The 12,966-nt window shown below is 43.0% G+C and overlaps 1 protein-coding gene across 3 annotated transcripts in view; it reads right to left on the reverse strand.

Moving 5' to 3' along the window:
• Window positions 1–1,253: 1,253 nt before the first annotated feature.
• The window catches only part of LOC117418376 (protein cramped-like), a 49,373-nt gene continuing 37,660 nt past the window's right edge, over window positions 1,254–12,966 (reverse strand). For all 3 annotated transcript variants that reach the window (XM_059035656.1, XM_034031340.3, XM_034031342.3), the window contains exons 19-21: window positions 12,524–12,669; window positions 5,325–5,518; window positions 1,254–1,466 (exon numbers count right to left, since the gene is read on the reverse strand). In XM_059035656.1, the coding sequence (XP_058891639.1) occupies window positions 1,460–1,466; window positions 5,325–5,518; window positions 12,524–12,669 (347 nt within the window). In that variant the 3' untranslated portion in view covers window positions 1,254–1,459. The remainder of the gene's footprint in view (window positions 1,467–5,324; window positions 5,519–12,523; window positions 12,670–12,966) is intronic.

Below are 12,966 nucleotides of genomic sequence, written 5' to 3' on the forward strand. Positions count from 1 at the left end.
GAACTCCAAGGTGAAGGTACGTCAGTTTCTGATCGCACCATCTGTCACTTTTTGAGAGAAAGTGGGCCCCATGGAAGAAGACCCAGGAGGACTCCACTTTTGAAAGAAAAACATAAAAAAGCCAGACTGGAATTTGCTAAAATGCATATTGACAAGCCACAATCCTTCTGGGAGAATGTCCTTTGGACAGATGAGTCAAAACTGGAGCTTTTTGGCAAGTCACATCAGCTCTATGTTCACAGACGAAAAAATGAAGCTTTCAAAGAAAAGAACACCATACCTACAGTGAAACATGGAGGAGGCTCGGTTATGTTTTGGGGCTGCTTTGCTGCGCCTGGCACAGGGTGCCTTGAATCTGTGCAGGGCACAATGAAATCTCAAGACTATCAAGGCATTCTGGAGCGAAACGTACTGCCCAGTGTCAAAAAGCTCTGTCTCAGTCGCAGGTCATGGGTCCTCCAACAGGATAATGACCCAAAACACACAGCTAAAAGCACCCAAGAATGGATAAGAACAAAACATTGGACTATTCTGAAGTGGCCTTCTATGAGTCCTGATCTGAATCCTATCGAACATCTATGGAAAGAGCTGAAACTTGCAGTCTGGAGAAGGCACCCATCAAACCTGAGACAGCTGGAGCAGTTTGCTCAGGAAGAGTGGGCCAAACTACCTGTTAGCAGGTGGAGAAGTCTCATTGAGAGCTACAGAAAACGTTTGATTGCAGTGATTGCCTCTAAAGGTTGTGCAACAAAATATTAGGTTAGCGGTCCCATCATTTTCATTTGTTTTCTTATTTACAATATTATGTTGAATAAAAAAATCAAAAGCAAAGTCTGATTTCTATTAAATATGGAATAAACAATGGTGGATGCCAATTAACTTGAAACTGACAAAAGTATTTCAGAGAAAATTGTGCATTCTTCATTTTTTGTGGATGGGTACCAACAAATTTGAGCACGTCTGTGTGTATATATATATATATATATATATATATATATATATATATATATATATATATATATTTTTTAAAAAGCAGATGTTTAATAAAAAATATGTAGTTAAAACATGATGTATACTATACGATTATTGATATACATCTATACGAGTTGTTTTATTAATGTGTATCTAATAAAACAAAAAATTCTAAAAAATTAAAATAATTTCACGGGGAGTTATAGAAGTTATAAGTGTTATGCATTGCAGTTAACTTTGCACTACGTTCAGCATTGTAAGCCCTGAAAGGAATACTCATGAAAACTGAAATGAACTTTAATCAATACTTTAAGCACAGCACAGAAACCAGGACCAGAGGACAGTTGGAAATTAAATGGAGATACAAGACAAAGGGTAGGAGATGTTTCTTCACACGCAGAGTGGTGAGGGTATGGAATGGGCTACCAAGTCATGTTGATGCGTCAGTGGGATCCTTTAAGACCCGACCTGACAGTTTTAAGATCTATCAGCTCCTAGGAAATGGACAAGCACAGATGGGCAGATTAAAAAAATGTGCTTATTTTTAATCCCCCCCCCCCTTCATAACAAGTAAGCAATGAATAAAATACACAAAAAATGAAAACAACAAAAACAGGAAAAGCTAAATGTAAAACCGTATTTATACACAATGAACAAAAGCAACTTTACAAAGTCCAGAACTCTTGAAGGTTCATTTTTTATATATAAATAACCAAAACACTTTAAAATTGTTAAACAATAAATAGTCAAAATAATTTACAGTATAATACAAATTGTCAGAGAACACTGGAATTGTGTTTTTCTATATACAGATAAATATAGCTAGATACACACACACACACGTCCAAATTGTGGGACGGATATGGCTTTTCAATTGCTGTTAAAGGTTTTCTCTCAGTTCTGTAAATAATGCTGCTGTACAAAGCTCCACTGCCATCATTTATTCATCTACACTTGCCTGTAGTGCTTACAATTGAAGCTTTATCAGTACATAAAAAGAAAATGACACAACCCAAGCACTGAGCATAACTGCAGAACAACTTAGGTTGAGGCACCTGTTCTTAAATTTCCTATTCAGAAGATTGTAGTTTCAAGCATTGGCCAACTATGGCTGCGGCACTCACCATTACATCTTTGTAGAGAGCAAAATATACCTTCCAGTCATTCCACACTCCACTAGCTATGGTACATCTGGTACAGATTGCTTTTGAAGATGTACAATAATCTTGTTTCAAGGATACCAAAATATTTGGTAAGCAAGGGATATTATTGGGGTCACAAATGCATCCCCCAGTCATTTTATATGTATTCACCTGCGTGAATACTTATTAGGGTCTTTTATAAAACATTATAAAAAAGCTGCCAGATAAAACATTCAAAACTGCTTAAATCTACTTAAGCTTTTCGAATATTTCAACAAAATTCGCACTTTTGAGAATTGTGGAAACTGAAAGAATGGCTTCATTTTTAGATGAATTTGCTTGACTGGTAGTTTTTTCCTCTTTTTAAATGCATGATGACCAGGATAAGCAATAGTGCAGTTTGGAACCAAAATAGTTTCTCCAAAAGGAAAACCAGCCCTCTTAGCACAGGAAGGATGTACTGTGGAAAGCCAGATGTATTGAAATGTGAAAAACAGAAATACTTCAGCCTGACACTGAGAGCTGCTCTAAGTTTTATGAGCTGAAGGATTTTACTGGTAAAGAAAGCACACACTGAAACTACACACCTTGCACACTGCTACCATATTTTTTCTCTTCTGGAACAAATGTAATCTAATTTAAAATCTGATTCAAACTAAAACTGGGAATTTGTGTACATTTTTATGGATTCTAAATTTAAAACACACTTTATTGGCCACTGCAAAAATGCCATTATGGGGTAAGGCAACTGCAGGTACAATTTTTACTGCATTGAATTTAATTTACTCCAAGCAAAACTAGGCTACTAATAAAAAAAAGTCCCATGCTCAATGTTAGAATGGTCTTTCAATGTTAAATTTGCTACAGTGATTTCATGGAGTTCAAAATGTACAATACAAAATGTCTCTATCCTCAGGAAGGTGGTTCAAATGCGGCACGCGAAACACATTTTCTTAAATCACTGAACTGTAACAAAGGCCAATAGCTGATAGTAACGATAAGGGATAATTGAATCAACCCAACTTCAATTAATTTTAAAATTAAAGTCAAATACACACGGAACACTGATGGAATTTGTCTTTCTAAATGTTTTGCAGTGGATCGTATATAGTTGTTTGAAGGTAACTTAGAGACAGCACAGAGTACTGTAGGATGACTGCAGCTCTTTTCACCCGACTATAAATGAGGTTTGAATTTTTTGCATGATTACCTTCAGAGTACAGATGAACAAGACCTGGCTTTTCCCTTCTCCTCAGGGTTTGCTTTTTAGCAATAGCAAACTCCATATTTCAAAGGGATAACACTTTATTTTTTCTGTCCTTGGGTGAAGCCCCTTTTTCCTCCTCCTTGTGCAGCAGGTACCAAACTGAGCCAACTTTCACTACTGCCAGGTGACTGTGTTAGGTAATGTGTGCATGTTCTTAATGCACACGTAGCGATGACAAGTAATGTTTATCTTTAAAAGATGTATTATTTTGTAATTTGCCTTTAAGAAATTGTGGAATCTGTGCCTTAAAGGAATGACGCAGTTCCGCTTGCAGATTGCGTAATGAGGCTTGGATCCCTTCTAGCTCAGTCAATCTTGATTTTCACTCATTTAAGTGGCACTGCCGACCAGTGCGAAGACACAAAACAACTTTCAAAGTTTGGTAATTTATAGTAACTCTTCCAGCACAACTCTTGAACAATAACTAACAATATCGTGTCCAATTTTATACTAAAATTATTTCTACAACTATTCTGTAGACATTGGTGACACATATTTATATTCACCAAAGAGTTTCCTCTCCTCTTTTCAAAGTGCTTGACCTCAAAACTATAAAGAAACTACAAGGGTTGCCTTTTTTTCTGAATGTTACATATTTTAATGGGAAACACTTCAGCTAAAATCTTCACCATGGGCCTTTTGAACAACATTTTTTAAAATACAAAAGAAGTTGTTTTAATTAAAACAGTATTGAACACCTTGAAATTGAGGGTAGTGATGACATTAATAAAACGAGAATTAGAGGCAACTTAGGGAGAAAAAATTAATGTGATTCTCTGCATTTTTGCTGCAATTACATGGAGTATGTTCGAGACTAGACCCCGTTCATAAGCGTATGTTTGACCTAAGTGGGTTTCAAAAGTCAATATGGGTTAAAAATGATTCAATGTATTTTTGGGGACAGAACATAGTGAATTTTATAAGGACTTAAATGCGAGTCAATAATTAGGTCAAAATGACCGGATGAGCACACAGTCATTTATGTAGAAACATTGCTGACAAAATGTCTGAATGTTGCACTCTAGTACACGGAGAGCTGTATGAAGTTTGCTCAATAACAAGCCTGTTTACCATGGAGGATGGTGGTGGAATGAAGGTCCTAGCAGTAACCTGGCCTGCAACAGTTCAGAGTTGTCCTGTTCAAACTCTATCCACAGCTTGAATAAGGGCTGCCTGTCAGGAGAGGCACTTCATTTTTGGGTTCCCAGAAAATGTAAAGATGTTCAGAGCACTTCAAGTTGATTGTAGCGAGCAACATAATGCCACTGTTTTAAAGACGTTTTCAAGCCATGCTTTCATATAGTGTTGCACTTCCTGCGTCACCTGGAGGGTGAAATTGTCCCCACTGGCTTCTTTCCTGTCAATAACCAGTCAGCTGCTTCCCTTATTGACTGACCTGTTATCAGCCAGTAACGTGACCCACACTGTGGACGTGATCTAGGAAGAGGAAGTGAGGCATAGAAACCGAAGAACTTTCTTTAACCTACAGTAGTGCCAGTAATCTGGTTTTGAAATGCTAAAACATTTGTTCCTTTCAAAACTAAATATTTATGGAATTATTTTGTAAGCTAAAACCACCAGTTCAATTTGCTTCCCTGGGTAGTCACAACTGGACCAATTCAGACTAAACTCCACTCATTCCCAGAACTCCAAAGCAATAGGATGAGCTTGTATTTGGATTGATCTGGGCCAGCACACCGAGCTCAGTGAACCTGCTGACACAGCTTGGAAGGTCAGGGACTCCAACCCTTCAGCTAGTAGACTGTCTATTGCACTTGGCAGAACCCCAGGATCCCCCTGCAGGTCTGGAGGACTGAACACACTTCCATCTCATTCACAGAGTGAGGTCCGGCCCCCCGCCCTCAAAGCAGCCTGGGCTCTGTGACGGACAGCTCCTCTCTGCGCAGGGGCAGAGGAGGGGGGGAATCTGTGACAGCTCCTACCTGCACAGGGGCGGAGGAGGGGGCTCTGTGACGGACAGCTCCTCCCTGCGCAGGGGCTCTGTGACAGACAGCTCCTCCCTGCGCAAGGGTGGGGGAGGGGTCTCTGAGACGGACAGTTCCTGTGCAAGGTCGTTGAAGCGAGCAATGTAGTCCACGCTGCTCTCACTCATCATGCATGCGAGCTGAGAGTCCATCTGCAACCACACAAGGGACAGTTATCAGAAAGGGTTTAATTGCCTATCTAGATGTTCCTGCACAGAAAACACTTCAATATCAATACCGTGTCCACACTATGCATTTTAAAAATGGGACTAGTGGTTTAAACCATTTAGAAATTGCTCAATACAAGTAGCATTTTTAGAACCATATTTGAGAACCAAACACGAAAGTCTAGTGGTAGTCCACAGTGCTGTTTGAATTAAGACAAAGATTACCTGTAATATGGTTTCTTCGTAGGATTTTGAACTCCACACAAAGCAAATTCCCGAGCTCCATGTTGCTTGGGTCAGGAGAAACAAATTTCTCTTACCCAGAGATCATTTCAGTACAATTGTTCAAATTTAGAAGAGAAGGTTCTCTTGTGGCGCATCCGGTAAAGGCACTCCACGTGGAGTGCAGGATGCGCCTTTATAGCCTGGACGTCGCTGGTTTGAATCCAGGCTATTCCACAGCCGACTGTGGACGGGAGGCCCCAGGGGGAGGCGCACAATTGGCCGAGCGTCGCCCGGGGGGAGGGAGGGTTAGGTTGGCCAGGGGGTCCTCGGCTCACCGTGCACCAGCAACCCCTGTAGTTTGGCCGGACGCCTACGGGCTTGCCTGTAAGCTGCCCGAGAGCTGCGTTGTCCTCCGACACTGTAGCTCTTGGGTGGCTGCAGTGGTCGGCTGACGGCACACGCTTCGGTGGACAGTGTGTGTTCATCTTCGCCCTCCCGAGTCAGCGCAGGGGTGGTAGCGGTGAGCTGAGCTTAAAAAAAATAATTGGCCATTCTAAACTGGGAGAAAATAATAATAAAAAAAATTGGCAACGACTGAATTTAAAAAAAAAAATAAATTTAGAAGAGTAAAAAATAATACAGTAAAAGGGAGGAGGAGGGTGAGTTATAGGTGTGTGGAGTTCATCATCCTACGAAGAAACCATATTACAGGTAATCTTCCTCTTCTTACCTCGTATGATTAACTCCACACACAGTGACCCATACCAAAAGATGTAGAAAAAAAGGGGTGGTAGATTAGATGTCAGTGAAAGAAGCCACAGGTAGGCTGACAGCAAGACACATTTAAGTTATGTTTAAAAGGTCTGAAAAGAGGCCCAGACAGCAGCATTGCAGATGTCCTGAATTAGGACAGATTTTAAATTTTGCCCATGTAGTAGCCACTCCCCTTACCAAGTGGGCTTTGATGGGTCCTGAAACTGGTTTCTGTGTCAAATAGATCTACCTCTGGATGACCTAGTTTGAGCAGGTCTGCGATGCTGTTGTTGAGTCTGGGTAGGTAGGTTGCCTGGATAGTGATATCCTGTGTCCTGCACCAGTTCCAGATTCTTATGGATAGAAGGCAAACTGCTGAAAAGAGTGTGCTGTTGGCCTGGCTCCTACTTTGAAGTGACCTCCCAACTGACGAATTGTGGCCACTCTCTCTTCTGTGAGATATTCTTTCTGAGATTGCATTGGGCCCACACGAAGACTAAAGACTGATGGGGCAAGAGATCAATTTTCTTTGCTGACCAGCAGGCCCAGGTCTTGGAAAAGATGTAAGGGTAAACGTGGATGCCCATGTCCCAGAGATGTGCTGCCACATTGGCCATCACCTTGGTGAACACCCTGGGGGCTGTGGAGATTCCCAAAGGAAGCACCCTGAACTGGGACAAATGGTTCTGGAAAAACTAAGGTATTTCCTGAAATCCTTGTGTATGGGGAGATGGAAGTAGGCATCACTCAGGTCTATAGAAATCAGCCAGTCTCCTGGTACCATCTGGAACCTTTCTGAAAGACCCGTGAGGTCTAGAATGGCTTGAACTTCCTGTTCTTTTTCTGAATTAGAAAATACCTGGAGCAGTGGCCCTGGCTTTGAAAAGATTAGGGCACTTATTCTACAGCAAAAGAAGCATGAATCTCCTCTTGTAGAAAGACCTCCTGCAGGGGTGACCAGTCCAACAGTGTCCAGATGATGCCTGTTGATGGTGGCTGAAACCGGAACGGTATATTGTAGCTGTACTGTACGAGCCCCAGAACCCAGGTATATAATGTTATCTTCTGCCAGCTTGCTAGAAAATGAGAAACCCTTCCCCCTACTGATGGCCTGTCTTCCCTCCTTCATATGTGATTAGAATCCTTAAGCAGTGCAGAATAGGAGTTCCCCCCCCCATAAAGGGTAACTCCAGTGTTTTTGATTGTGTATCTGGGGTAAAATATGATATCTTCAGCCAAAGACACCGCCTCAGAGACAACATTTGCCACAGCCCTAGCATTGGTGTCAATGCTATCGCACGCTGCCTGCAGCTTGATATTTGAAGCGTTCTTGCTCTCTTCTGCAAGCTGCATGGCCAGTTCTATGTTATCAGGGGTACGTATCTGCAGGGAAACTTGTGCTGATATTTAGCAGCATATACCAGATAGCTGTTGATGCGCATGCTGCAGGTGGAGGCAGAGTCCTTCAGAAATGTATCAATCTTCTTATCTGCCTGATCCAGCGTGAAGGACCTGTAGGACGCACCCGCAGCTGGTGTAGCCATGATGGTATCCACCTTGGGCTGTTTCAAAAGATTATCCTTGTGGCCTGCTGGCATCCTGTAGAATGTATTTACCCTGGGGACAAAGCACATCTCCCCCCCCATAGTCCCGCCAGGCCTCCAGACTGCCTCATGCAAGGGGAACCCTTCAAAAGGCTTTTGCTTTGCATCTATGGTACAGGTCTGAGTGTTAACACTGAGAGAGGATGAAATCCTTCTCAGAACAGCATCTGCATTTGTGTATAAAGGTAAAGGACCTTCTACACTTGCTGAAAAGTCATCATACTGGGGCAGACTCAATGACGTCATCATTAGTAATACTGCTCCTGTGCACTCAAGGGTGTTGCTGTACCAGAAACCGCTGCAGGGGCTACAGCCTGTTTTGAGTCCTCAAACTCAATTTCCACAATGGCTGCAGCTGAGAAAACACAGAAGGCATTGGGAAGACAACAACATAACAGGGAGAAAAAAAAAAAAAAAAGAGAGAAACTAGCTCAACGCTAGAAAGAAAGAAAAAAAAAATATATATATATATATATATATATATATATATATATATATATATATATATATATATATATATATTTATTTATTTATTTTCAAACCATAAAAATAAATAAATACATAAATAAATAAATCCGAAACCGAGTATGTGAACGTCTATACTAAATCCACACGGCAGCAGAAATATGGACAATGATACTGAAATGACGTGGGGTTTTATGGAAGAGGGACACTGACTTTGGTGCCAAAAAGGATTAGAGATCGGTAGGAGATCGATTTGTTCCTCCTGACCCAAACAACATGGAGACCGGGAGCTCACTTTGTGTGTGGAGTTCATCATATAAGGCAAGAAATATTAGGTTATCATAATCCTGGTTCCCTGAAATAGAAATGTAACCATTACTGCATTGGGTACTTACCTCTTAAAGACACGAAACCTGAATAAGATATATCAAAGCCGCTTGACAAGCATGTGACGCAGTCATGCCCCGCTCCGAGGATATAAACATACTGCGCTCACAGATCTCAAACTCATTTTTCCTTCAAGCCTGCTGCAGTCATGGACGCAGCAACCTTGAAGGTTAATGGTTACATTTCTATTTAAGGGAACTAGGGTTATGATAATAACCTAACGTTCCCTTTGAAGTACGAAATGTAAGCATTACCGCATGGGTGAGTGTACTAAAGCCGTCACAAGAGCAATATTGCAGAATGACTGGAAAGCTACAAGGCTAAACCGAGAGGCTGCCTTGTGCGTTATTATGCTGAACAAGTAGCTATGGCTAAAAAAATTAGGGAGACACTCACCTTTACACCTGTGTTGTAAGGGGTCAACTGAGAAGCAGTCCTTAATCTAGTTCCAAAACCAGGGTTGAGGATCCACGACATTAAGTCTAAGAACCTAGTAAAGGTATGGGGAGTAGCCCACACCACTGCATTGCAAATGTCCTTGACAGATGCACCCTGGAATAAAGCCAACGAAGTTGCCATGCCCCTGGTGGAATGGGTAGTGAGCTTTTCTGGAGGTGGCAAGTTGGCCAATTCAAGTTGGTCTGCTATCTACTAGGACAGCCTCTGCTTCGGCAGGACTTGACCATTGACCATAGCTTCCATGCACTTTGATAAAGCACAGGGACCTACAGAGAGGCCAAATGTCAAGACATCTGTGCGCTGGTTTTATGGGGATGTGGTAATAGGCGTCTTTGCGGTCCACCGTGATGAACCAGTCGCCTGGCCTGACTGACATCTCACTTGGGCACCAGGATGTACCTGGAGTAGAACCCTTCCTCCAACTGAAGGGGGTTTATCATCCGAATAGCCAGTTTATGCAGCAGAGCTGCTACCTCCTAAGACACCACTGCAGCGTCCTATGTGTCTAACTGATGTTACATCACGCACCAAAAGGGAGGGGGACCGTGCTTGAACTGCAGTGAGTAGCTAGTCTGAACGGTAGTAAGCACCCAGATGTCCGAGGTGCACTGACGCCAATGCTCCACATGGTTTCCTGAGAAGGGGTCCTAGGGCTGCTGTTCAGCTTGTGGCTTGGCTTGAGGTTTTTGTTTCTGCGCCGGGTGGCGAAAACCTTTTGAAGCCGTTCCTGAACACCACTTCTGGCAGCAGGTGCAGCCAGCTGTGCCAGTCTTTGAGGCTGCTGGGACCTTGGGCACCAGTTTGCCACTGGTTTGTGCGCTGGAGGTGGTTGCTTGGGAAGCAGGCAAATTGGCTCCTTCGTGGATTCCCGCGCTGCAGCATCTAATCCACCGCGGGACCAAACGTATGCCCTGGTGTAATAGGACATCCAACAGTGGTGCTTTGTCCTAGTTAGGCACGTGTGCCTGGGAAAGTCAAAGCTGCCTATGTGCAGCTATCAGCGCAGCCAGGCTCCTGCCTACAGCCTGCCATTTCAGTTTTGACACATGGAGCATGTTCTTGTTAACCAGGCGCAGCTCACCCAGCTGTTCTGGTGAGGTCCTGTGACTGTCAGAGAGAGACCTTAGCAAATAGGACTGGTAGGCTACCAGAATACTACCATAGTTGCCCAGCCGTGCGGCGAACGCACTGGCTGAATAGGCACACTTGAGGATCACCTCCAAGACCCACTAATGCTTGTTGGGGCAGATAGCGTCCTTGGACAGGCCTGTACCAAAGCGGCAATTGAAGCTTCCACCAACAGAAATTGGGCCAGACACAGCTTCTCTGCATCATGCGCCCTATATCGGGGGGGGGTGGGGGGGGGGGGGGAGAGACACGGGAGAGGTGGTAGGCAGATCTAAGATGGCGTGCCTTTTCTCACCTTGTGTAGGCCAGGGCAATTGGAAGACTGCAACAGCACTCCTGATCAGGCCCCAGGGGGACAGGCGGCGCCCAGGGCTTTTCCCATCTGCTTCGAGTCTGCCAATCGCATTGAACGGCAACTCTTTCTTCCATGGGGGAGGAGGAGAAGCGGATGAGGATGAGGAAGACCATGAAGACTGCTTCCTGCGTGGGCTACTTTCTTGGGTGCATCGTAAGGTCACACCTCTCTAACAGAGGGCGATGGGGAAGAGCACTGTGCAGGAGTGAGGGATGCAGAGCATTCTGTAGAGCTTCAGGAGAGATATTTCTCCAGGATGCGCTTGGAATAAGATGCACAAAACTCACAGAAACTGCGGTTCGTCAGAGCCTCCTGGCGTGCTTTGGCCCCGGCAGGAAGAGCATGTGCCGTGCTTGTTCTCAACAGGCAGACAGGCCTTGCATGTCTCGCAGGGATAAAACTCGGGTACTATAGACCGCAACCAGGCGAGTCAAGACCGGGTTGGTTTAGTACCTCTGTCCCGGTACGGTACCGGGTTGGGAATGGAGCTGGTCGGTGACCTAGGTACCATTACAGTAAGGGTCCACCAATTCGCAGTTATCATGGGTAGCAATGTACAGGGATGCCACTGGCAAACCCACTCGGTCAGTACACACGACACTGAGGGAAGTCTGCTTGAGGAACTAACAGCCTTCATAATGATGATGCAAAAGTAGTCACCAAAATGGCAGCAAGATACTGTTGGGGTGAGACTGCAAGCTACCTCAACCAAAGCGTTAATCTTGTCCCAGCAGCTGTGTGAGTATTTCTGGGGGAAAAAAAAAACACAAAATACAAAACAGGAGAAAAATATATTTCCCTACAGAAAACAGTAAAACCACAATTATAGTTCACAAAATAAACATCTTGTAATTTAAAACAAGAATTGAATTCAACTCCAGCCGGATCTAAGCAGCCTGGGAAGGAGTGACTCAAGCCACTCGCTTCACGATGGGCCCAAGGCCGCTGTGGGAAGTAACAGGCTGAACTGCACAATATACACGTAATTCATAAAAAAAAGTGTAAATGTAATATCGCATAAATTATATAAAACACAATAATTAGCAAAAATTATACATAGTCATAAGCAACAAGTACTTATCTGATACCAGGCTCCCCTATCAGATCGTGAAAGGAAAAACGACGCTGAGATCTGTGCGTGTAGTCCTTTTATACCCTTGGGTGCGGGCATGAATGCACGACGGGTCTGGCCGAGCAGCTTTGATATATCTTATTCAGGCTTTGGGTCTTTAAGAGGTAAATATCCATGCGGCAATGGTTACATTTCGTATTTGAAAGGGAACCATATTATTTAGTGTGGTTTACTTCTATGATCTAACTTTTACTCTAAATGTACTCTTTTTTTTTAGGTTATACCTCACAAAACACACATGCCTTTTGTAGTAGCAATTACGATGCAGGTGTTTCCTGTAGAACAGAAGATTGTCAGTTTTGTTCATGTGATCATGGTTATTCAAAGGAAGTCTTCTTTTAGCACCTGTGTACTCTCATGATGAAAACTTATTGGTTCATTGAATAAACATGGTGCTGTAACACTGGAACTGAATTGGCTGTTAGACAAGCTGCATCACATCCTGTTCTAAAATTAAAAACAACAGTAAACAAGCAGCTGACCTCTCCCACGTCTGCCAGCGAGCGTGAAACGAAGGAGTCACGGGAGCTCCCGTCCAGCAGGCTGGGGCCCAGCAGAGAGGTCCCGCTGGAGTGTCCCGACGAGGCCAACAGCATCTTGCGACCTTTATCAGGAGAGATCAGGCTTGCTGGAGAGGGGAGACAATGGGAGAATTTAATTGCACAAGCCAACAAATATTCACCATTTATAGAACATACAGGCTGCAGGAAGAAAACAAGAAAAAAAAAGGCCATTCATCCCGCGGTTTAGTTTCTGTGATCCCAGAACTTTGCTTAATTATATATATTTATATATTTTTTATTATTAATACATACATATATATATATATATATATATTATATATATATATATATATATATATATATATATATATATATATATATATATATATATACACACACACACTGTTGCAGTCACCAATATA

Source organism: Acipenser ruthenus, chromosome 13 (genome assembly GCF_902713425.1).
Source record: "Acipenser ruthenus chromosome 13, fAciRut3.2 maternal haplotype, whole genome shotgun sequence".
Lineage (NCBI taxonomy): Eukaryota > Metazoa > Chordata > Actinopteri > Acipenseriformes > Acipenseridae > Acipenser > Acipenser ruthenus.